This window comes from Aethalodelphis obliquidens, unplaced genomic scaffold, assembly GCF_003676395.1.
Source record: "Aethalodelphis obliquidens isolate GAN/ISIS:26980383/991018 unplaced genomic scaffold, ASM367639v1 scaffold8, whole genome shotgun sequence".
NCBI classification, from domain to species: domain Eukaryota; kingdom Metazoa; phylum Chordata; class Mammalia; order Artiodactyla; family Delphinidae; genus Aethalodelphis; species Aethalodelphis obliquidens.
This window is the reverse complement of record NW_020837952.1, coordinates 50,599,945-50,626,290: the sequence shown is the minus strand read 5'-3', so window position 1 is coordinate 50,626,290 and position 26,346 is coordinate 50,599,945. Positions and strand designations below refer to the sequence as shown.

General features: G+C 48.0%; 2 protein-coding genes across 3 annotated transcripts in view; one reads left to right on the top strand and one right to left on the bottom strand.

Moving 5' to 3' along the window:
- TIMP3 (TIMP metallopeptidase inhibitor 3) overlaps window positions 1-18,309 on the bottom strand; it is a 57,152-nt gene extending 38,843 nt beyond the window's left edge. Inside the window, exon 1 of the mRNA XM_027107478.1 lies at window positions 17,866-18,309. Coding sequence (XP_026963279.1) covers window positions 17,866-17,986 — 121 coding nt within the window. The 5' untranslated portion in view covers window positions 17,987-18,309. The remainder of the gene's footprint in view (window positions 1-17,865) is intronic.
- Window positions 1-26,346, top strand: part of SYN3 (synapsin III) — a 412,466-nt gene that overhangs the window by 154,227 nt on the left and 231,893 nt on the right. The window lies entirely within an intron of this gene.

Here is a 26,346-nt window from a genome sequence, read left to right as displayed (position 1 = left end):
ATCTGGAAGTAACCAGGTCCTGGTGATGCCAGGACTTGAATTCTCCAGGGTCTGTGCCCATCTCTGCAAGCATGTTGCAGAATCAAGATGTTCCATTGAAACATGAGTCAGGAAAAATATCAGTCTGACTCTGAAAACTGCCCCTCACCCTAAATGAGGTTTAAAAAAATGCCAATGAGATGGGTGCCTATTCGTTCCTGATTCCAGGCCTTGTCCCCAGGCTTAGCTTTTCCAGGTCCCCAGGTGGTGCCAGGAGCTGCAGTAGAATGGGTAGAAGGCAGAGCAGGGACAACACACACACACACAGACACACACACACCCCATGGTAGAAAAAGAAGAGAATGCTGGGAATGACCCATGGTCATGTCCAGAAGGAATGAGGATTGTCTTGGATACAGAGCTAGCCTCAGAGAGGGCCTGGCCAAGCAAGAGGTCTGACTCACTGCCGTTGCCAAACCAAGAGTGATACCTATATTGGCCTTCATGTGAATCAGAAAAAGGCACCCCCTCTAGACGTTGACAGCCTAAGCCACACATCACACAGAAGAAGGTCCCAATGCTCTTGGGCTCCAGAAAAAAATGAAAAATGGGTTTCCAAGGAAGCCATGTGGTAGGATGGGTACCACAGAAAACCATCACATCATGATTGTAAGAACTTCTGTGGGCCCGTGGGCAGAAGAGGAAGTCAGGCAGTGAGTGGGCTGCAAGGAATTTAATACACTGGCCACTTCAGAATCCCCCTTTTCTGTTTTCTGAACCTTTGAAAACAAAAGATGAGGTGTGAAAGGGGGCCCTTGAGTGTGCTTCCTGTAGGTATTCACCTGTCCAAGCTGTAATTATGGAGGAGAGAGGGCAGAGCCATAGCCAAAAGAGGGCCAGGCTGAGCCGTGGCCTTGAGGGTAGGGGCCATGGCCAGTGGCCTCAGCACCTTGTCCGGTGCCTGGAACACAGACGCTCAATAAATCTTTGCTCAAGGAATGAATGTGTCCATAGCAGACATGCTTGCGGGACCTTTACACAGTCGTGGAAGCCATGTACTCAGCCGGGCCGAGGCAGCCAGACTGAGGTGATGGTGATTGAGGCCCATGTCTGATGGTCTTAATGAATGACATGGCTGGCAGTCAAAGAAGAAGGAGATTGACACACAGCCTTTTGCCTGTGCAGCCTCCCACACGGAACCAGGCGGGGCTTGGGAAGGAAGCCACAGGTCCTGCCGACATGGCGCCCACCCTCTGAGTATTCTGAGATGCCTTCTCTCTAGGCCTCTCAGCCCCATGGCCCTGGGATCTGCAGGCAGCAGAGCGGCAGCTCCTTGCAGGCATAGAACCCAGCACTGTCCCAAGGGAGGCCAAGCCTCCTCAAGCCAACACAGATTATTTCCTCTTTCACTGCCTCTCTCCCTAGTGGAAAAAACAAGGAAACAAAATTCCCCTGAGCAACCTGAAACCCTGTGACCCCCTGGGCAAGTGCAGGACGCAGCTCCACCTTTGTGCCCTCCACTTTCCTCCAGCTCACCTATGCTTAAACCCAGAGGCCAGCCTCAGAGGTTATTTATAACATGTCAGAGGAGAAGGGGGCAGGAAATAGGAAATTATGAAGGAGGGGGCAAGGAGGAGTGGCAGGGGCCAAGTGACCCCACTGGCTGGGAATCCACTGCCTGCCTGGCCTGTGGAATCAGAGCCCCAGGACAGGGAATTCCTCCCCAGCCCACATTCCTCCTGGCCCCAGAGCCCTATCTGCTGCTCTCTTGCCAGCCCTGTCCCCTTCCCCAGGCCCAGGTGGAAACTGAGTCATCCTCAGGCTTTTCCTCAGTCTGGCCACAGTCATGTGGGCCTTGTGACAGGAGCTAATGGTGCAAGAGCTGGGGGCCCAGCCCTGGGGACGGGGTGAGCAAACACCCAGTCTTTTACCTCTGCTAGCCCCATCCTGCTCTTTCCTCTCCCATTTAAATACTTGGAAAGCTGGGGTCGGAATGCTCAATGCTTAGGGCCCAAGACGACTTCTCATTAACTTTATCAAGGGCGCCCAAAGGGGAGGTGACTCGCCTAGAATCACACAGCCAGAGGGAAGAGAGTCAGGCCTGGGGCTCTATCATTTGGGGGCACTGGCCCATTTTTCTACACCCCATGCTGCCCCCCAGGACCTTGGCTAGTTAAGACTCTTTGGGTACCAGTGTGAACATACTGGATTCATTGTAAAGGCTGGAAGTGTCCGTCCTTGCTTTGCCCAGAGCCACAAACCATGAAATGGAATCCCTAGTTGACCACCTCAAATCCTGTGTGAACTGAGGCAAAATATCCAATCCATTCATTCACCAAAACATTCTAAGCAACCACTGAATGTACAGAGCCACTAACTTTCAGACAATTTCACATTGTTAGGTTATTCTTTTTGTTGTTTTAACACACCATCACCAACTCAGTGATTCTCTAGACAAGTGTTCTGAATTGGGCGAATGGAGGGATGATTATAGATGGTCTTCAGCAAGGTTTCTTCTGAACCTCTAGAAATGTGTATGTATAGCTTTAATCAGAATGTCAAAGAGGCTGCTGTCTGTAAAATGGTTTGATGCTCATCTAAGAGCAGTATAGATCAGAGAGGTGAGAGCTCAGGCTAAGACCACCTGGGGACCAGGCGTGGGGACACACAGGTATGTCTCCCCTGCTGCTCATGACCTCTCCACAGTACTTGTGCCCCAGACCTTCAAGTCATAAATATCTCACGTGGCCACGTTTTCCTTCCGTCAAGCCCCTAATGGTAAAGCAAGATACTAGGGTTTACAAATCTGATGCATGCCCAGAACTGGGCCAACTAAGGTTATAAAACAAGTCGGGGCAGAGGAGGAACATTAAATCTGGCCAGTGTTTGGCCTTGAGGGTCACTCCTCCTTTCTCTTCCAGCCCCTATAAGGTGCCCACTCACACTGATGCAGCCATTTCTGTTTGGCAAGCCTAGATGAGCAACTTCCCTATGCAACGTAGATGATATTTCTTACTATCTCCTTCCCTACTCCACAATCACAGGGCAGGCAAGTGGGCGAAAGTGGTTTTCAGAATCCTCAGCTGGGCAGTGTCTCACCAATGGGGTTCATAGGTGCTTCTTGGGAAAAATTGGTTCCTGGATTAGATATGTTTAGGAAACACTGGATTAAGCAGAGCTAAACAGGTTACCATGCAGCAGGACTTCTCAGAGCCTTTACCCTGCTTATGGTCATTGTGCATCTCCAAGGGAGAATACAGTAAACAGCTTTCCTAAATGTGCTGGCTGAAAGAACATTTCTTACGACGGTGTGTGGAGAACCACGCCCTGGGAAACACTGCTTTAGGCTTTCCCAGCATCCGAGGAAATCTTCCCTGCCCCTATCCTCACAGCTCACCTGATAAATTATAAGAGGTGGTAGTGATGAATTTCTGCCATGAAGGCAGCCTCAATTCTTTGGAGCCAGACAATGAGGGAACCTTCAGTAAGGACCCAGGAGTTCCGTGTTAAAGGATAGATCCAGGTCTGATGGCAAACTTGGAGGTTCCCACTTTAAGGCTCCAAGGGACTGGAATCTGCAAAGTACTCTAGGGAAAAATCTTGATAATAGGACAAAAGGAAGTAATGCCCATCTTTCCAGCCTGGTGGGATAGCAGGCAACAAGCCAGAAATAAGGGGAAAACTTGTCTTTCCTTGGCGTTCTAACCACCTGCTGTTCTCCTGGCCAAAATGACATTGGCCTCAAGACTACAAAAGTAGACAAGTAAAGGTAACAGAGGTCTCCAGACTGCAGGAAGACTCAAATAACCTCAGTCTAAATTTCTTTTTATACAGAGCACAGAGTCTTACTGGCTAAGGGCTCTCCCAATGACCCATTTTCAGTATTTGTTTATTCCTGTAGTTCACCACATTTATTGAGCACCTACTAAGTGGGATGGCCTGTGGTCAGGAATACCCATCAATTTCCAGGCAGCAAAGTTATTCTTAGTTTCCTGATGTCTATTTAAAGAGTGTTAATCCTCTCAGCCTCCTCCCTGCAATTAGGCACATACCACTTTCCAACCTGGTACACTGACCTCGCCCAACTGGGAAGGCAGAAAGGACAAGTGTTCTTCCCACCCTCCTCCACTGGGCCAGGAATTTGGCCTTCGTGGGCTAGAGCAGCCTGGGATCAGCCAAGCCAGAGGAGATGTGCATATTTTGCCTGGACCCTTCAATCAGTGCTGGAGTCCAGAGCCTTCCTGTTCTGGTCATTACGGGCAGCAGAGTGAGGCAGAAAGTGCTAGGAATCAACAGGGTTGTGATCCAGGCAGTACAGTGCGATGGTAAAGAAAGACCATGAACCAGGGAACAGACATCCCAACTCAAATACTAGCTGTGCCATTGTGTGGCTGGGTGACCTTGGGCATAAGTTGTGATTAAGAGCTCAGACTCTGGAGTCAGGCAGGCTGGGCTCAAATCTTGACCCCACCATACTAGCGGCATTTTAGGCAAGTTACGTAGCCTCTCTCAGCCTCAGTTTTCCCATCTGTAAAGTGGAATGATGGTGATCATGATAATAATAATAATTCCTAATATGAAAGTTTATATTAAATAGTAGAATTAATATAATATGTATATAAAGTTCTTAGAACAGCTGTCAATAAATATTAGCCACTTTAATATTTAATTCCTCTAAACCGAGATCATTTCATCTGCAAAACGGAAATAACACTGCCTTCTCATTGGGTGGTTATGAGAGTTTAAGGAGATAATGCATGAAAAGGTCTTAGAATATAAAAATGATTTAATAAATGTTAGATATCATCAAATAGTACTGTTTTTCTATTTCCAGCTCTATCTCTTATGCCAACCTCCTCTACCTTTCTGGATCTCAGTTCCCCATTTGTCAAGTGAGAGTAGGAGTCAGATGGCTTCTACAGTATCACAACACAGGGACCTGTGGCCTGAAAGTCACTTGTAGCAAAGCTGAGTCAGTAGCCCCAGTGTACCTCCAGTTTCCCCACATCTCTGTGCACAGCTCATAAAAAAAGGAGAGAAAAAAGATGGCTTGCATTCACATATCCTGTCTTGACTTGCACTGTCCTATTAATGAGGTGGCCATTAACCACAGGTGGATATTAAGCACTTGAACTGTGACTAGTCCAATCTGAGATGTGCTATGAGTGTAAAATACATATTGGATTTCAAAAACTTAAAAAATTGAAACCCCATTAATAATGTTTTAAATTGATGACATGTTGGAAAGATAATATTTTGGAATATCGGATTAAGAACAGTATTAAAATTAACGTCATGGGTTTTTTTTTCCTTTTTTCAAAAGCGGCTACAAGAAAATTTAAAATTACATACATGGCCCACGTTTGAGGCACGCAGTATTATTTCTCCCAGAAGGTGCGGGTCTAGCCTTACCCTTTCCACATCCCTGCTTGTGCGTTGCCCAGTAAGAAACTCTTCTCTCAGGAATACCAAAGGAATTTGAACTATTTGGAGTTAACTTTTTTAAACAAAATAAAACACAGATGTTAACTGTCCAGGTGGGGCATTAAATTTTAAGAGCCTCTAGGAATCTCCTCTGGCTTAAAGGGGCCCTGAATAAATAAAATCCGTCAAGCTGCCAAAGCTCCCATGATGTAAGCACCCAAGGTTCAACATCTGCACTTTGGTTTCCCAGACGTCTCATCCCTTCTCTATTTGGAAAAGGATGGGCAATAGCTTCGGTTGTATTTCCCAAGACAACCGCCACTGTTTAGCACACTATCTGCTATCTTAGCAGCTTAGAACAGCGTTTTTTCATTGAGCTGGTTGTGCCCAGCATGTCAAAATTGGTTTTCCTTTTGTCTCTCTCTCTCTTTGACACACACGCAAGCTAAGTGCACCATTGCCTGGAAAGGCTGGAAGGCTCTCTTCCTCGAATGCCCTCATTCATTCAAGATACTTTTTTTTTTTTTAATTTATTTTTTTGACTGCTTTGGGTCTTTATTGCTGTGCACGGGCGTTCTCTAGTTGTGGCGAGAGGGGGCTGCTCTTCATGGCGGTGCGCGGGCTTCTCATTGTGGTGGCTTCTCTTGTTGCGGGGCATGGGTCTAGGCGCGCGGGCTACAGTAGTTGTGGCGCACAGGCTCAGTAGTTGTGGCTCGTGGGCTCTAGAGCGCAGGCTCAGTAGTTGTGGTGCACGGGCTTAGTTGCTCCACGGCATGTGGGATTGTCCCGGACCAGGGCTCGAACCCGTGTCCCCTGCATTGGCAGGTGGATTCTTAACCATTGAGCTACCAGGGAAGCCCATCATTCAGGATACTTTCATTGCATGCCTACTATGCACTGGGCAATGGATGGAGAGTAGTGTGTGACTCCCTGTACTCCAGCTGGCTCACCATCTAGGGGGAGGCACCAAGTGGTAATAATATGATGGCTAATGTTTATCAAGCTCTCACTACATGCCAGGCAGTGGGCCAAGCTGGTGACTCCCATCATCTCCATGAACTCTCCTACCACCCTAGGAGCCTAGGAGTCCTATTATGGCATCCTCCATTTTACAGATAAGCAAAAGGAGGCTGAGAAGGATTGACTTGTCCAGGATCATAAAGCTATCAATTAATGGAGCCAAGGTTTGAACCAGGCAGTCTAACTCTAGGACCTGTGCTCTTAACCACCTTAGAAAGCACAGAAAGTGTGATAACAAGTGCATGAGCAGTGTTCTCTGGGGACACAGAGGACAGGTACATCATTTTGCCTGAGAAAGCAGTTGGTCTTATTCACTCAGAGATCCTACAACCCAAAGGAAATTCAAGAGATTATCTGGACTCAAGGTCACAAAGTTGGTGATCCATAGGGCTGCAGCTGGCCCAGGGACATGTTTTGTTTGGCTCACGCGTGTGTACGTGTGTGTGTTTCTTTTTAATTGTGCCAGCATTTAAAAATCAGATTTCACGTTAAAATCTTGGATTTCTAGCTTGTCCTAAGAGACTGGAAATCTGGCAGCACTGGACTCACATTCTGATAGATTGGAGCTGGACAGCAGCTGTGCCCTTCTGAAGGGACATGAACTATTCAGTTCTCCATAGTCGTCACCATTCTCTATCACTCCCCCCAATTCCAAAGCCAAAGATAATTCGCTAATTTCATCATATTTGCCCACTGTTTTGTTGTTTGTCGTATAATAAAGAAATAATTTTTAGTACCCATTCATTACTCCAAAGTGGGAAAAAAAGAGAGTGGGGAAACATGTTTTTTGGTAGACGTGAGTAATAATTCAATATGTTTAACATGCAGACATGCAGCTTCCAATGACTGGCCTCTGTAGGCATTTGGTTTATGATCTGACCTAGATGAGAGCTGAGGAAACCCACGCCAAACGAGAAGCAATCAGGAATGAACTGGAATCCACACCCACACCCATTTGTTCAGAACTGCATCCCAGAGAACAACCTGGATGTTGTTAGGGTTCTCTCACATCTCTCAGTCCTTCTGCTGGGTATTTCTATCAGGAAGCCACAGTCGCAAGATCTTTGGGGGTCCCTGTCCTATTGTTGGAGAAGGGAGTGCACTGCAGTTGCTCAATAGGGCACATGTTTGATCAGGGTCTTCCAAACCCCCTCCTCATCCATTTAAACAAAGGTTCCATCAGATGACACACATCTTAATCACAGGTCTTTATACGAGCCAGTCTTCCATGAGGGGAGTTTTCTCAGATAGGGATGTTTGAGCCAAGCCGTGAATCAAATTTTCTGGAGCAAGGGGCTGCTCCGGTAGACCATGGATCAGGAAGGCCTTGTTCCCATGAGCACTGAGTCTCAGTCCCACCTCTTCTCTGTCAGCTTCAGTAGTGGTGTTAATGGGGTTCAAAAGAATTTTTACCAAGCCCTCCAGTGATCAATGACAGACACTGAAGTGACCTGGATTTTTAATTCTAGCCATCAGTTAGGTCTGCAAGTTTGCTATGTGTTTGGCACATCAGCTCTGCTTCAGCAGGAAGTCTGGTGGTCAAATATGTCATCTGATAAAGTACATCGGCTCATTAGCGGTTTTGTTCAGACGAAGCCCTCATCTGCTTTCATAACCACAGAGATCCTAGCTCTTGTCTTTATAGACCACATTTCTAAAGAACTTACCTCCTAAAAGGTGTTGTTGATGGATTTAGGTGCTCGATTATTCAGAGAGAGAGCCCCTTCCAAAGGAACTTAGAGCCAGAAATACCTGACGCATAGTAGGCATTCAGGAAAATATCAGTCACCATAAATACAGGTGGGGAGCAAGTGCACACACACCACATAGGCCAGTCCTGCTGTGTCACAGATGGGAGCCTGAAATCCAGGGAGGCTGACGTCACCAAGGTGATCCTAGAATCAGGAGGAGACCTAGAGCTAGACCCCAGGTGTCCTGACTCCCAGCCAGTGCTCACTCCTGGACACTGCACATCTCCCAACCCTGGGTTAGATGGGGAGGGGGCTATGGACTTGATATTCAAGTTCAATATCACCCTTTCCCAGGCCCTCCCATTGACTACCCCAGCATCTTCCCCCTGTGACTACCAGAGGCAAACGTGCTGAAGCAGTCTGAAGAGGGATGGGAGGCACCTGACCCTGGAAAAGAGTGAAGGACTTGGCCTTGAAAGAAGTTGGTTCCAATCCCAATTCCATGTATCAGCTGTGTGGCCGAGCTCCTGAACCACACTAATTCTCACTGTCCACCCCTGTTAAATGGGAACGATGACCCCTCACTGTCCTGCTTTCCTCAGTGGGAATGTTGTGATAATCAAATAAGATCAAGTAGACTTAAGACTCTAAAATGTGGAGAATCGTGAAAATATAGAGCAGGAACTTCACTTTTCTGTCCTGTGGGAGGCAGTGGGACAAAGTGGAAAAACATTAGACTTGGGTGGGACGGGGTCTCAAGCTGTGATTTTGAAACGCAGCTCTCTGTATGTGACCCTGGAAAACATCCTGTCTTCTCTCAGAGCCCCATTTTCCTCACCAGTAATAAAGTGAGAATGCCCCCTTTGCCACATAATATAACAACACTACTACTAAAAGCTAACATCTGTTGAGCTTTTGGTATGTGGCAGATTCTGTACTAAACATTTTCCCTGAATTTTTTCACTTAATCACCAACCCAGTGTGGTACATACTATTATTCCCCCTATTTTGCCAATGAGGAAACTGAGGCCAGAGAACTTAACCACACTAGGTGAGCAGCAGAGCTCACAACAGGTACTGTGTTTCCAAATCTCAAAGGCTATGAGTCCATTCATGATGATCAGGTCTAAATCAAAAGGAGATCCGTCCTAATTCATGAACTGCAAGCACCTTAGCCAAACACCATGAGCCTTCACGTCACGAAACCACATCCTCATGAAGCCTGACCCAGGTTACGAGGCTCACCTTCCCCACGCTCTAACCTGGGGATTGCAAGAGCTCTGAGATTTCTGAATGAACAGTGCTTCTCTGCAGGCAACTGAGCTACTTGGTGCCCGGCGCCCTCATTCTGAGAGGGTTCAAAGATGGCCGGGGGTGGGTGGGGATAAATAACTGCCAACTAATATTCAAAGTCTCAGGTTCCGGAATGGAACCTGGTCTGCTCTGGATTTCCCCTCTCCCCACCCTCCCCACCCTCTGTCATCCAAGGACTCTATTTTTCTACCCGCTAGACTTTCCCTTGGGCTCTCTGAAGCCAACCTTTCCGCTTTCCTTCCCTTCCCCACCCCCACAAAAAGCAGGTGGCTGCAGGCCTGGGAATACTTAAGGTCTCTACTCCCTGCACCGTGGATGCCACCATTAGGTGACAGGCTTTACGTGAACATAAATCATAACTGGGTGTTGGGCAGCATGGACCGTCACTTCTGTGGCAGCCGGACCACTCCAGCCTCGCAGATGGCTTCTAAAGGCATCAGGAAAAGTTGTCCTGGCCCCCTCCCCTCCTCTAGACACTAGTTTTTTAGCAACCAAGTAAAAAGGCCTCTTAGTTCCACTGCGGCTGGGATAGACACCTTGTGACCTCCTGTCAAACGCTATTTAGTGAGTTCCTTTAGCTAGAGTCAGTACTCATCGGCTCCAGCCTGTCAGAGATTAACACAGAAAAACAGATCAACAGGAGGAGCCCATGTCACCCGCTCTGAATGGCTAGGCAACTCAAGCAGGACACATCGGCTACCCCCCACCTCCACCAGCCCTGTTCTCAGTGCTGTGGGCAACCTAGAAATCGGCAAGGGTGGGAGATGTGTGGACCTGCCCACAGGAGGAGAGGTGGCAAACTGGTGTTAAAGAAAAGAGCCATTCCCAGAGGGTGAAGAACAGCAGTCTACAAGGGGTCCGTGAGCTCTTTTCAGCACCTCAGTGAACCAGCCCAAATCATACACTGCCATCATCCAATAACCCATAAGAATGCTTCCCAGGCTTAGGCAAACACCAAGTTTCTTTGCTTTGGGCTGCAGTTAACTGTATTAGCTGATTATATCAGAATAATGACTGGCTATGGTCAGCAGTGACACACATAGTTTAACTGGTTTTTGTAGTGGAAAAATAATCAACACCCAAGACATGAAGTTGTGATTTTCCAAACATGAAATCCATTGAAGGAAAATTAATAAAAATAGTCCGTGGTGTTGAAAAGGCTGTGAACTGCTGATTAAGTGGAAAGAGTACTTGGTTAGGAATTCGACATAGGGTGCGAGGCTTGGTTTTGTTAGGGCTGTACTGTAATAAACCCGGGGGTGGCAGGGGAGGCAGGGGCTGCAGAGGCTGGCTATGGAAGAAAATCAAAGAGAAGCATATGGAGGAGAACCCCAACAGCAGGGAATCAGAAAACCAATGTGGGGAAGTTACAAAAGGAGTAGCATCTTCTCAAATCCAAAGAGTCCTAGCTCTTAGTCTATACTGATTTGGACACAGATTTGGAGGTAGACTAAGCAAATGTAGGTTCTGGTTCATCTGTTTCTTAGTGGTGTGATCTTGGGTGAGTGATTTCACCTCTCTGGCCTCACCAGGCAGCTGGGGTGGGCAGTCTCCACCTGGTAGGATTACTGATATGCCAAAAAGGAGATTTTTCTTTGGGAGGGTGGTGGCGTATTATGTCCAGAAGGTGGGGCTGGACTTATCAAGTAATGCAGAGAACATAGCAGATGCCTCCTCTCTTAGGAGGGTTAGATGCATCCCTCTGGGTAGTACACAGCCCTTAGGTCAACCCAAGAATAACCCCCTCTGGGAATTTCCCAAGCAGGTCTGAAGAATTGTGTTTGCCTAAAGGTGGTGTTTTTCGACATGTTTAAAATTTGGTCAAGGTGTGATTATTCTGCACCAGTGCCAGGAAGTGGGCAGGGAAAAGGGACCAAGTGAGATGTGGAGAATAAGAAGTTAACAAGGGGTATTCAAAATTGAGGGGAGGGCATGGGCCAAGACCCAGAGAGAGAATGGGAACAGCTGGAGCTAGAAGGGCCAGTGATGATGACAAAGGTAGGCAGGGGCCAGACTGGCCATTGTTGGAGCCATTTTATGACACTTTATCCCAAGAGTCAACTGAAAGATTTTAATCACAACAGTGACATTCTCTCTTAAACTAGCCCTTCTAGCTCCCATCAAGATGAGACTCCAGCATCTTTTCTTGGCCAGGACCCACCCTGCCCCCTCTCCACTGTCCATCTCCATCCTATGGCCATCCCACCACTCTCATCCAAGCGCCATCCAAATTGAATGACAAGGGGAGAAGGGGGACAAAGGGATGAGTCCCCTTGCTGCCACCATGAGCCTGGCCAGGCCTATTCAACTAGGGGACATCTTTGAGCCAGCAAATAAGACCCTGTGCACAGCACAGATGTCTTCAAAACACGAACCTGGGTTCATGTCAAATCCTGAAGTCAAGCAGCTTAGTGTAATGAAAGGCCCATTGCTTCGTATTAGAGCAAAATAAAAATAAAACCATCTGCAACTGAATTAATACAAAACTGCAACAAGTCAAAGGCCATGGCTTTCCTGGCACGTAAGTAAGCCCCATTCTCCCTACAAAAATACTCCCATCAACTTGGTCTAAGTAGCCTTAATATTGCTCCCTGTCAAAGGGATAAAGGGACAAGCAAAAAGGGAAAAAAAACTCAGAAAGTCAATAAAATTCATAAATTGTTTTCCCATTTGAAAGAAGCATGAAAGTATCTCCAGCACAGGGCTGTAGTAGTTCCTCCATCTCTGCATGTTGCATATCTGAAAAGAACTGTGTTACACAGCCGTTCTGGACGGCAAATTGTCAGGAACTGTTCACACATACTTTATGTCCAATAATTCCAAATTGTATGTTTGCCATAGAGAAATATCCATGCATACGAACAAGAGGATTGTACGATGACTACTTGCTGTAGTGCTCTTTGTGAGGATGAAAAGCTGTTAGAAACCTAAATATCTACCGGTAGGGGAATGGCTAAATAAATATATACCTATACCTGTAGGGCTATTATATTATTATAGTAATAAAATAGTATATAACAATATATAATATGATACATAATGTAATGTAATATATAGTATAGTAGTTGATTATATTTTAGAGCCAGGCTGCAGGGGTTTAAATACAGGCTCTGCAGCAACCTTGAACAAGTTACCTAATTTTTCTAAGCCTCAATTTCCTCATCTGTAAAATGGAGACAACAGTAGCATACCTGCCTCATATGACTTTTGAGAGAATTAAATGAGTTAATTCATGTTAATTATTTAGAATGGTGCCTGGCACGTAGTAATCACTCCATAATTAGTTTTTAAAATGTATAACCCTATGGAATTCTATACATTAAAAAAAATGTAGTAGATCTATATGTATATTAACTGAGAACAACCTAACACATTGTTCATTGAAAAACAGTAGAATGCTATATTGGTATTCCACTATTTATAGTGTTCTACCACTCATGTTTCCAAGGGAAAAAGCTACTATAAATTTTCTATGAGGGGCTTCCCTGGTGGCGCAGTGGTTGAGAGTCCGCCTGCTGCTGCAGGGGACACGGGTTCGTGCCTCAGTCCAGGAGGATCCCACATGCCGCGGAGCGGCTGGGCCCGTGAGCCATGGCCGCTGAGCCTGCGCATCCGGAGCCTGTGCTCCGCAGCAGGAGAGGCCACAACAGTGAGAGGCCCGCGTACCGCAAAAAAAAAAAAAATTTCTATGAGTACCTATGTATGTAAATGCATAGGGAAGTGAGTAGAATTAGAGGAAGTGATCAAAAAGGACTTCATTCACCCTTATCTGATTTTAGATAGATGATAGATAGATAGATAGATAGATATGGGTGGATGGATGATGGGTGGATGGATAGATGGATGGATATCGATGTACACACAGATACACACACACATAGTCATAGAATGTATCCATACTATCCTTGTAATTTTTAAAATGTGGATAAAAATTAAAGGTCCGAGGACGTACAGATTATTATTCCCCTTTTATAAATGAAGAGACTAAAGCTTAAAGATGCCCAGTAACATGCTTAAGTGCATACAGCCAACAAGCCCCAGAGGAAGGATTTAAGCCCAGCTCTGCCCATGCCACAGCCTTTCTACCACCGCACACGGCCTCTCCAGGCCACCCAGGAGTTGACTATGACAAAGGCTAGAAGAAAGGGCCTCCTTGTCCATACTGGCTGGAATGGTAAAAGCTAAATGCAATGGAGAATTGTGTTGTTGTTTTTGTTTTTAATTAATGAACCTTTTGGAATGTGCCATTCAGCAGTGGAGCTGAATGGTCCCTGCTGTTCCTGCAAAACAAACAAAAGTCCCTCCACCCAAGCCACTTTTGTGGCCACTTTTCTAGCCTTATCTATCCAGGGACTGTGAAAGGGACACAACTGTGGGAGGGGCACCTTCTCCAGCCAGCCCAGCACCCAGTCTCCTGACTCTCTCTGGTTTTCCTCCCATCATACTAGGAGTCTGCATAGACTGGGCACCTCACCCTGGGAGGCCCCCATTCATCCCCACCCGGAAGGGTAAGAGTATTGAAGGCCAAGATCTCTTGTCCCCATTAGCTTTGCTTTTTCCTGGGCCTCAGTGAGACAAATCGAGTCTTTTTTTTACTTTGTCTTGGTGGTTTTGAGGGTCTCTTCCAGTTCTAATAGCCAAAGAACATTAGAAATTTTCCTTTAATTTTCTGTATTTATACCCTAATATGATGAGGACGATGGTAATTAGTTCTCAGTCCCATAAGATGATGTTTAACTAAAACCTCTGGCCATTTTGGCTGTCTTCATATTTCTAAGGAAAATTCCCCAAATAGATAAGTAAGGCATTCTTCAAATGTTAACTCTCCATTTCATCCTGGTCCTAGGAAGCGTCGTCTGCCTTAGAATATCAAGGGTAATTGAAAGTTGAAAAGTTTTGGAAGAATGGCGTAACTAAGAATGGCTTTAGCCTTACCATACAGTAACTGGGTGACCTTGAGCAAGCAAAGTCCCTCTCAGACTCAGTGTTTTCCTTTGAAAAAAATAGGTGTAATACCTACTCTTGAAGCTGCTGGGTTGATGAAAGACACGGGATCTGGGAAGTGCTTGAACCTAGTGGGAGTCTGCGAGATGTCCCTTCCCTCCTTCTACAAACAGCAGCTCTCCTCTTTCCAGAGTTACTAAGATGTCGACAGCCTGGGTCCGCTCCCCAAGTGACTGGCTCCTCTCTGAAGTCTGATCCTTTTTATTTTCCTTAAGTCACAAAGCCCAGTGTAAAGTGTAATTGCGTGTTTGTGAGTGAGAGAATAGATCAGGCTTCTTTGAAAATGGCTTCTTTGCTAAAACCACAACCTCAGATCTGATACCAAAAGAATCTGCTGGCACTGGTCCCTGTCAAAACAATTCGAAGACATCCAGAGACCATCCTCCAGAGCTGGCAGTGGGCCCCCAAGCTGAGCCCCACTCTCGAATTCCCAACAGGCTCAGGCTCAGGGGGCAGGCCCCCAGCACTCTATCGCACAGCCCCATGCTTCTGTGCAAAGGAGAGCTTGGCATTCTGAAGCAAAGTTCTCTCTCTCTACTGCTCCCGCCCCCTGCAGAAACCACACAGACACACGCACGCAGGCACGGGCACACACACCCCAATTTTCAGAAGGCTCTTGGTACTGCCCACCCCTTCCTTAGCTGGACAGAGCTGTGGAGCAGAAAGCAGGCCAAGACTGCCTTCTTCATTCCTAGTCCCCCCCCTTCCCTCCTCCAGAGTCAAGGTTTTGTCAAGAGTTTCAGGGGCAACGACTGGTGGGGAGGGGGCTGCAGACATCGTAGCTGCTGCCAAGTCCTTTTCTTTCTGTCACAGTATGTTTTATAAGCCCGCATGTAGTTTATTCTTCTAAACGCTTCGCTAGGGTGCAAGGCCTGGAGTTGCCATAGCAACACCTTTTAACTCCTCCTCATCCAGAAGGCAATGCCAATCCCCAGGGCTTTGGGGGAGAAAGGCAAAAAGAGACACCTGTGGATGAGGAGAAAGGAGAGGGAAGGCCATAGGGGATTCCTTAGAGAGGGCCTTCACCCAGCAACATGGCACCCGGCCACGAAGAGAAAAGAGCCAGGAAGGTCCTGGAAGAGGAAGCTGGTGGGCTGGCATAAGCATTTTTCATGGACTACAGTATTGATTGGTGGGGTTGTAGGGGTCAAGGGGAATGGAAACGTCTACACATTTCCTTCAGGGAGAGAACAGGCCGACATCAACCCAGACAGACTGGAAACCAGAAGGGCTGTGAGCTAGGAATACTGGGAGCCACCTACTGGATGCCAGCAGGGGACTGTAAGGCAGCAGAGGTCAACAAGCCGGCAGCCCACATCCACACCTCCCATTTTTAAAAGCATTATCTCATCCCTGCCACTAGTGCAGTGCACCAAACTGAGGCAGAACAGTTTTGGATCAGTGCCAGCAGTATCGAAGTTTTTTTGTTTCTTTTTTATTTTTGCTACCATAATGTTCTTGTCTTTGGGTACTTCCTGGTAACTTTGCTTTTCTCTGGGCAGTCTACTGAGGAGGGGGATGTGGGAGGATTTCTTAAATAAATCCAGAGAAATTACAAGAAACTTTCTGTATTAGCCCAGACACACAGCAGGAAACCTTAGCAGTGAACAGAGTCAGGCAGTGGCCCCCCTGGAAGCGGTCCCCTTGCTCCTGTTTCCTCTCTTCCCTGGTAAACTTCCAGGGTGGAAACCCAAAAGCCAAGAGCAAGGGGGAGGCATGAGGTCTCCCTCTCCCCACACACCAAAATCCAAGGGAACACACCCAAGCCATTGTCAAGCGGGGACGACGCCCTGACTCCAGCTGGCTCCGGGCCCCAACTATGTGCTCTTCCCTGAGCAAGACCAGAGCCCGCTGCCACCACCAGCAGCTCCCAGCGTTACTCAGGCGGGAGTGACACCCACAGGGTGAGGGCTGTCAGAGGAGGAGAAAGAAAAGCTTCCAGGCCTCAGGCAGCCCCAGAGAATCCTTCCAGGCAATCCACAAACCCAGGGGCCAGTCAGGTTCCCCAGGGAGAGGGAAAGGTGCACAACACAGGCCCCAGGAAACCACTAACACGAGTGACCCCAGGCCACACAAACGCCCGTGCCTGCCGACTGGACTGACCTGCTCAGCACAGCTACCTCCCTTGCTTCTCCTAGGCCCGCCAGGCCCACCAGCGGCGCCTCTCCCCACCAGGCCCCTGCCTCCCTGCCCTCCTCCCCTGCAAGCACATTTGTGGAGGCCCACACCAGGACCCAGTGGAAAATTTCTTTCCCCTTTATGACTGTCCTTAAAACACACACGCTCCATTCTTCACCTCTGAATCTGCACAGGCAGAGGGTGGCTAGACTGTGTCCTACCGCACCCCCCAGCCTGTGTACACACACACACACACACACACACACACACACACACACACACACACACACACACACACACACACACAGCAAGGGCCACTGGACTTGCATGCCTTATGAGCTGGAAAGGAGACGAGAGATGTTTTCCAGCTGCTACTCCACCTCTAGCCAACCATGCACAAGTGTCCCGAACACTCCCAAACAAGTTCTCCCAAGGGCACACTCTCAAGGCCGCTGATACGGTTCTACTTCTTACTGAGTCTCTAATCAAGACACTAAGTCCGATTTGGAATAGTCACCATGATGTGACCCTTGGCATCTTTTTTCTTTTGGTGACAAATCTGTTTTCCACTGCTCAGTCTCCCCCTCCCCACACACATTCAAGGAAAAGAAATAGCCTTCCTGTGAATTCTCACAGCTATGTGATAAGTGATCCCTCACACACGCCACCTCCTGCTTGCTATCAACACTCTCAAATACAGTTCCTCTGGGGAGGGTCAACCTCACCGCTTTCTTCTCATTTTTCCCCTTAAATCCACCCAAACTTGGCAGTCCAAGAAGCTCAGTTAGCACTTGCCTAGGGAGTGTGAGGCGGGGTTAGGTCTCAGTGAAAAGAATGAATTTAGTGGGGAGATGGTGAAAACTCAGAAAAGTTCAAGTTTCTCTCTCCTGCAACTTTCCCTGCACATGGCTGGCAACTTTCTTTCTTTCTTTTTTTAACTATTCATCATCCCAGCACTTTAGTTGGCATTCCAAGTTTTAGAAACATTCTCCCCGCCTTTCTCCCTCAGCCTGTCCTGTGATAGTGAAAAGGGAAAATTTCCAGATGTCAAAAGGACCGGTAAGGACCTCACGCCCTAAAAGAGCATGGCTGCAAGGGGTTCACGCAGCCTCTGTGGGTTTCTCTGCAGGGCATCTCCCCCCTCGGTCATGCCGGAACCCCTGCCCCAGGAACCTGAGTATCCCCACCTCGTCCCAAGCCCAGGCCGAGAAAAGGAGCGGGGCTCGCCATGCCACCCGGAGCAGCGCCCAAGTCCGGGCTGCAGCGCGCGAGCTGGCACCGCGGGGGCTCTGGCGGGGACACCGGGAGCGCTTACCGATGTCAGAGTTGCAGAAGGCGTCCTGGGGGTGGCTGGGCGAGCATGTGCACGCCTCGGCGCCCCAGTCCCCCAGACTCCAGCTGCCCAGGAGCACGACGAGCCCGAGCCAGGGAGTCATTGCCGCTGCCGCTGCTGGCCTCTCCAAAGTTGCCTTGCGCGCCGCCGGCGGGGTCGCCGCAGCCTGAGCTCACCCGCCCTCCCTTGCGGGGCAACTTTGGCTTCGGGCGCGCCGCCCTCCGAGTGCCCAGCGGGACGGGATGGGGTGCGGCGAGGCTGCCTCGGCGCTGGCGCACGACTGGGCGGGTGGGCAATCTCTCCGGGCGAAGCAGCGGGAGCTGGAGCAGGAGCCGGAGGAGCAGGAGGAGGAGAAGCTGTCCGAGCGTCCACCCACTGCCTGCTCTACGCCGTAGCCCGGCGGCCGAGTGATATAGCGCGGGTCCCCCGGGCACCCCCTCTCGGGCGCGCGAGGCCCGCCGTCTCGGACCAATGGCAGAGCCGCATTACCTCATCGGCCCTCCAAAAAAGGGGCGGGGCCGGGGGCGCGGGGCGACGGGGCGGGGCCGCCCGTACCGTTCAGATCCTTATAGGGAATAATGCAGCTGTGGGCACGCGAGTGGGTGGGCTGGACGCGCCTCCGAGACGCACTGGCAGAGGGGCCCTCCGAGCGGCGCCCCCGTGCCCTTCCCGCCTGCACCCTAGCCACACGCCCACCCGCCCTCTGGACGCCTCTGACCCAAACCGGAATCAACTACCACCAACCCCTTGGCAGGTCAGAGGTGGCCCTGTCCCGGAGGCCTTGACTGCGCCTGGTGGAAAGGATAGGCAAAGGCTAACTCTCTACCTTCTCTGGAGAGAGCAGGATCAGAAGGGAAAGAAGCAGGTTGATGACCATCCCCCATACACTCCCACCCCTTGTCGCCTCCCCTGACTTTCCTATCCACGAGGAAGCCATCTGCCTTTTGGAGCTGGCTGTAATAAAAAGTTGTTTCCTGGGCTCAGGCAGAGTAAATTGTGAAGTCATTCAACAAACACTGTTCTGGATGCTGGGATGAGCAAAACAAACTCTTTGCTCCCTTGGAACTTGAAGGCAATACATCAGTAAATACATGAGTACATAGGGTGATTTTCTAAGGTAATAGTGCCATGAAGAAAACAAAACAGAGTAATGGGTTAGAAATGACTGGGGAGGGTGCTGCTGTCTATGGGATAGTAAGGAAAAGTCTGTCTGAGGAGGTGACATCCTGGCTGAGATGTGAACAAGAAGCCTCAGCCATGTGTCAGTCTGGAAGGAGAGAACAGCAAGTGCGAAGTCCCTGAGCCTATTTGAAAAACAATAAGTAGAAAGGGCGGGCGGAAATGGTAACTCCACCTAGGGCAGACAGGTCTCCATCCTTCAGCAAGGAACTTGAGGGTGAACTGATCCAAAACTGGGGTAAAACCGGATCCTGGAGAACTATCCAGGATCTGAGACTATGAGCTATAATAGATAACTGCTAATAACTAATACTGTGACTACTCTTATTATTCAGTAACATCTTGATTCTGCCTTATATTTTCCATATCTCACCTCATTACATCTCACAGTAATCCTTTTAGATAGGAAAAACACCAAGTATTATACACACTTTCCAGATGAGGAAACTGGCACAGAAAAGTGACATTACTTGGCAACCAGCCAGGAACTCAGTTCACTCATTCCCACCTTAAGAGAGGCTTTTATTTTCTTGGACTTTAGCAGCAGTTTGCTTTAACTGTGCAAATGCCCTTTTGCAGCTGGAGCCTTCTATCGTTCTATTCTTGGGTCGCTCTCACTTTCGCTCCCAACTCATCCCATTTGGAAAGAGACTTAAATGATTTGGCAATAGAAATGCTAGAAGTTTGGAACAAAATAAGGACTAGGAAGTACTGCTCAGAAATGCAAGTTCAACCTCTTTCTCAGAAACTCCTCTGTTTACACCTCAGAGAAGTGACATTGGAATGGGAGAATCAGAAAATTTCACTGGAAATGGTATTTCCAAGAACATTTTTTAAGCTCCTTTTTTCCTCTTAAAAATTTTAGCTATAGGGAAGGGAATCTAGTTTCCACATTTTTCTGTCTTGTCCCCTTCCCAACTTTTAAGACCCTTCCCACCTTAACTAACTATAGCTCGACCTAGAGAGAGCTTTCCTTCTCTCGGTGTTTACTTTAGAACTTTGCTCCTTGTTTCGTGGGATCTAGTTGTACTATTTCCCCAACCACACTAGAAAGACTTGGGGGCCTGAGATATTTGGCCACACTGCTTTTTAGCCCTCAGAGTGCAAAATTGGGTCCCTGGAGACATGGATATGGGTGTGGCCAGCAACCCATTGAGTCTTGAGCAGTGGATGCTCTGTATGCCACTCCAAGGATCCAGGTTGAATGAGGGCATACTTGGTCGGATTTTAGAGTTTCGTTTATCCCTGCACGGTGCCAGTCATGTGGAAGGTTTTATAAGCCTTTCCAGACCAAATCCACTTTGGATAAGCATCTTACGTGTAGAGGTCTTCTCTTCTCTCTTTTCTTCTCACTTTAATGTTTTGTCCAAATTACCAGTAGTTTTTCCAAGGGAAGGCTTGCCGAGAATATGAGTATCAGAAATAACTTTTGCTGCACTTCAAGCAGCAGGCTCTGTATAGAAAACATCTGAAGCTTTTGATTATGGCAGCTCCTTAATTATGTAAGTGTGAGAGCAAACAGATTGTTTTCCAAGCTGAAAGGTAATAAAATTGCCTTTTGGTTTATTTCCTCTCTCTCCCTATCCTAAGCTGGGCCAGTGTCTTTGGAGTTCAGCTTCCCTTTCAGTTGGGAAATTCTCCCTAATGTCTAACCTGAGGGGACTTCCTTTGCCCATCTATGTGAGGTCAGCTCAGTCCTCACGTTGAGGAAAAGAGAAAGCAAGCTTCGTGAATCCTTGTAGAGGGGAGCCTTACCGCTGGGGTCAGGCCCTCCAGCAAGCAGACCTCACAGACATCAATCTGGATGTCATGGTGTCCATGGACCTATGATATGTAAGAATTGTTTTTTCAAGGCCACTTCAGAAGCTAGATGGAGTGGGCCTGGGGCTAATGGTAAGAATGAAGATATCGGCTCCCCACTTTCTCTTGACAGCTAAGGACAATGATAGATTTATAAACCCCAGAAGAACTGAAGAAATTTCTAAATCTGTCTTGTCCACCCCCCTTCCTTTCGAGTTCCAGGATGCTAGAATCTATGGAAGTCTCTTATATTAGAGGTCCTGAAAAATGACCTCAGAGACTACCCATCCTCATTTTATAGTTGGGGAAAATAAGGTTCAGCCAGGGGAAGGAATTTGCCCAGAGTCTCACGGTTAGCTCGTGGCAGAGCCAAGATTTTGCTGCGGCTGCCTGATTCCTTACCTGGGCTCTCTCCCACCCACTCATGGGCCTCAGTCCCCCCAGCTGCAGCACGTGACCTAACGTTTATACTCTTCTGCAGCCACTCGCAGTCCTGAATCTGCATTTCAGATCTATAGATGAGTTTCGGAGTCCCTTTGCACAGTGCCTAAGAAGTAGAGAATTCTGCCTGCACTGACTAAATCGTTCTCTGTTATAATAATCACCTCTGAGCCAATCATAATGAATACAGCTCTGTACTCCTCAGAGGTTTATCTCTTTTGTGTTTACTTTTCCCTTTCTAAATTATCTAATACCTTGTGAAAACATTTCAAACATATTGCTGCAAAGAGACACATGAAAATTTTCTTTCTGGGGGACAAAAAGAGACTGGGGTGAAAAAAAAAAAAAAAAAAAGCAGAAGACCTGAGATTTGTTCCAAAGGTTGCTGCAGAGCAGTTGTGTGTGTGGGCAAGTCACCTCACCTGTCTGGACTTAGGTTTCCTGTTTGTTGGATGAAAGATGTAACTCAGTGATCTCCAAGATCCCCCCTGGCTGGAAAGTCTCAGAATCCATGGAAAAATCTCAAGCGCAAGGTGAATGTCTCTGAAGGGAAGATAGATCTTGCCATTTAAACAGGTTTGAGACAAATCAAACCTGACCAAGACTGAAGCATGTCCATCAATCTGTCAATCAACAATGAGTTTCTATTCTGCTTTCTGCTCTCTCCTCCAAGACTCAGGCTGAAAACAAAGATTGTGATGGCAAAGGCATAGGAGAGATTGAGGGTCTTGTCCGTGATAGAGCCCCACCGTAATTACTTGTTTATCTGTCTTTTTGCCTCTTGGGTCATAAGCACTAAAAGGTCAGGAAATATGCCTTTTGTTATCTCCATACCTTATTTCCAAAATTCATTGAACTTCTCTACTGCCTTAAGACCACAGCTTAAATGTCACCTCCTCCAGAAAGCCTTCTACGATTCCCATCCCCAGTCTTTGTCAACCCCCTTCCATGTTATCCTGTGCTTCTTTCTTTCACACCACTTGTCTGATTATAAAGTGATTTTTTACCTTCCTGGATTGTAAGCCCTTTGAAGAAGGTGTTAGTAATAAAGATCGAGTGTTGGTAACAAAGAAGTCAATAAGTATTGGTTGAATGAATGGAATTGATTCGGCCCCACTGGCCCCTTTCCAGTATTCAGATAGGCAGGTGGTAGCTCCTTGGAGAGCTCACAGAGCCCTATCCCTCTGGCCAGTGCTAGGGGGCACTGTAAGCCAGAGAACACCCATTCCCTCAGCCTGCATCCTCAGCCAGTCTCACTGAGAAGGTGGGAGAAGCACAATTCCATGCTAGTCAGTGGTGTGTGGGTGCCTTTGAGTGGGTGAAGCTAACCCCTCCCATCTGCAGTGGCCACAAAGCTCTCAGTCAGCATCCCGCCTGGGTCCTCAGCTGCCCAGCTTCTCCACCCCCAGGCTGGCCACATGTCAACCCAAGGGGAGCTGTGCTCTCAGGAAGCTACATACTTGTGAATCATGGGTTTGTGGGGATTGGGGAGATCTGGGAACACAACAGAGGATGCCACAGTCCTACCGTTCCAGGGCAGAGCTGGCCTCTGGAAATTAAACCTAGTGAAGGTACTGACAAGATGTGAGACATTTCTGCTGCGGTGTAGGGAAACACCTCTTTTCTTTCCCGCCCCTTCTCTTCCAGACCCCAGCCTCAGTGGCTTTCCCCAAACCCACAGTCCATCTGAAAGTCATTACATTCAAAATAGCCTTTTCCAAGCAACAGACAGCCCTGGTCCACCCATCACCATGAGCCCTGGCCAGACCCTCAGCAGGGTTGCTGCCCAGCACTGGGGAATTATGGACCTAAGGTGGTAGGTACTTCAGGTTCTCTCTGTGTCTGGCACCAGCAGGGAGTAAACACCTTTCCTCACTTCCATCTGGAGCCAATTTCATGGCAGTAAAATTGCAGGGCGTCTCTTGCCCCAGCTCTCCCCCAGCCGTGCCAGGGAGTGAAGACCCCTTAGTGTGAGTCTCTGGCTGAATTCACCTGAATCCTGGGGTTTTCGCATTTCTTTCCACAGAGAACTACTCCCAGAGATTTTAAGCCAGAAAACACATGTGCACGGTGGAGACATTTTGTGCCCCGCTTTCTGGGGTGGTGGGAGATGGGAAACAGAGCTAATATTCCAGCACTTGCTCTTTTTTTTTAAAGTGACTGTGTGCTCAGTTGGTCGATTATTTATGTGAAGGGTAATATGCAGTAGAGGCAGAACTTCTCCTCCTCGACCCTGTCGTATTGTCTTCCTTATGCCCGTGGAGTTCGTGTTTTTTTTCCTTTAAAAATGAGTAGCTCCTTTGCGGTTTCTTTGAAGGTTGCATGCTCAGCTTTGCACAGAAGACACACATAAGCGTCTCTGCCTGGTGCTGTGTGGCTTTGGAGGGAATGGGGTGGACAGACAGACATAGGGTTGCTCTGCTGTCAGACTGGGCTGCAGATCCTGCTTCTGCCAAGGTGCTTGAGCTCTCTTCGCTTGAACCTGCTGGAATTGAAATTGACTTATCCTGTGCAATGGGGATGCCCAGAGAGCAGGTGATGCTGTCGATCACATCCTTCTCTAAACTCGGCTGCTGAGACTCCAGTCTCTCTGGGTTTTTGCTTTCTGCCTCCAACGGTACCTTCTCAGTCTTCTTGGCAGGCTCTTTAGGCTCTTCCTGCCACTAAAATGTAGGTGTTTCCAAATTTTCGGTCCTTGGCTCCCTTCTCATCCCTTCCCTTCCTTTCCTTTCCCTTCCTTCCCCTTCCCTTCCCTCCTAGCCTCCACACTCTCCCTGGCTAATCCCACCCTGTCCCCTGGATCCACCTACCACTCTGCTCTGTGCCCTAGAATGGACACTGTAAGCAGCAGTATCCCTCTGAGCTCTTGTCTAGATCCAGCTTCCCCCTGGACAGTTTCACCTGGAGGGCCCATGGCCTCCTCAGTCCCTAAGGGTCCAAACTCATTGTCTTTTCCTCTCAGCTCTCTCTGGTGTTACCCATCCCCGCCACTGGCACCATCATTCACCAAGTCCAGTAGAATCTCACTCCACACACCTCTTCTAACCATCCCTTTCTCCCTGTTCCCACCATGTCTGCCTTGGATCAGGCCCGGGTAGTCTTTCCCGACTATTTCAATAGGCGCATAATTGCTCACTCTGTCCAGAGTCTTTCTCTATCAAATTCAACTTTTGTACTGCTGCTGGTGTAAAGTTTTTCAAATATAAGTCTGAAATCATGCTGTCCTTTGCTTAAAAATGATTCATTTGTTCTCCATGGCTTTCTGAACAGTCTTAAACTCCAAAGCAAAGCATACAAGGCTCTCTGTGATCTGGCTCTTCTCAGGGCCCCACAGAGGGGGGCCATTCGAGCAGAATACAGTGGGATTGCTACCGCTGTAGTCACACAACAGCATGTCCTGTCCTTGCTTATCTCTTCCAACCTATGCCCTCGTTCCCATCTTCCAACCTTTTAGGTTCTGGCTATCAGTTTCCTGCCTCTGAGGCTTGTTCACACTGCACTTTTTGCCTGGAATCCACCTTCCATCTTTATGTCCCTGACCCTCATCTGTCAGGATCTTTATCTTTCCGGATTCAACTTGAATCAGCTCATGGATGTTTTCCTGACCCTCTCTCTGCCTCAGCGGAGCTGACGACTCCCCCGAGGTCTCTCCTTCCTCACTCCCCTCCCACCCACACAGTATCCCCCAGATTTCCACGGTGCCTCCCACACTCTGTTGCCCCTAGTGGTTAATACGTCTTTCTCTCCCTTAGACAGCAAGCAAATACAGGGGCGTTTTCAGTCTCTAGCTCAGCGTCTGCATATCGTAGGCACTTACCAAATACTGAGAGAATAAACTAACCAATGAATGGCAGAGAAAATAGGGGGAGGGACAGTCAGTGTATAAGCTTCACAAATTCACCATAATAGAGTTTCTGGAATCCAGCTTCTTGGGTCCAGAAAGTCAGCTAGATTCAGCTCCCAGAATTAATCAGTCCCAGGGACACTAAGATTCAAAAGAGACCAGCAAATTCCATTGTCTTTGGTTCCAGTGAGAGATTTAATTGTCATGTCATGTCATGTCAACACAACCCTCATAGTTTTCCTGATAATCATAGAGAGCTTCGTATGAAGCTAGTTTCTCGTCAGAAAGTTGCTTTGGTGTGTATGGAGTCTGAACACAGGGAATGAGGTCACAAGTTTATTTCAGCTGAGATACTGTGGAATTCCCCTTCTTGCTGAGGGGAGTCCTTGGCCAAGGGCACGACAATGCCCACACCTGCTGGCAAGAGTCCCTCTCCCTGGTCAGTGACAAGACCAGACACATATTGCCGACTTTAACCCCTTTGGTCTTTCTATTTTTCTGCTCCAAACTTGCCACTCCTCCCTTCTTTTGCCCAGACTTTTTCTGCGCCAGGAATATCATGATCCATTTGGTTTCTATATTTTAGATTACAGTCACCTTCCAATAATGACCCTCAGGTCAACAAGTTTGGGTTTTGGGTTTTGAACTCTCCCCTTACCGTATCTTGATTTACTACCACAGATGGCTAAGCGCATGCATGGTGTGTGAATTTATAGCTTCAGTGTTCAGAAGACAGAAAGCCTTCTTTCCCTTGCTCCACTGACAGTCTCTATTTGCATCACAGCTTGCATGTCACAGTGTGTTCATCAGCTCTGGAGAGAAAGTACAGGGTTCCCTCCTTCCTGCCCTCCTTCCTTCCAATTTCCTTAGACATTGACTGGTTGTCCACTAGTACACAATAACCACTGAGGGTCTAACAGTGAACAAGGCACAGACCTACCCTCAAGGAGTTCCCAGTCTAGTGGGAGAGAAAGATGTGAAAACAATAGTGGGTGGTGTGAACTATAACAGGAGGGTCAAGTGTGCCATGAGATGTTGGGCCACCCTACCAGGAAATGGGGAGGTATTTGGAAACCCGTATTATGGTGAGATAGAGAGCCAGAGGTGGGAGAGAACTGTGGGTCATCAAATCCAACCCCCTCATTTTACTGATATAGGAAAAGGTCCAGAGATGTGGGCTTCTTTATGGTCACACAGGA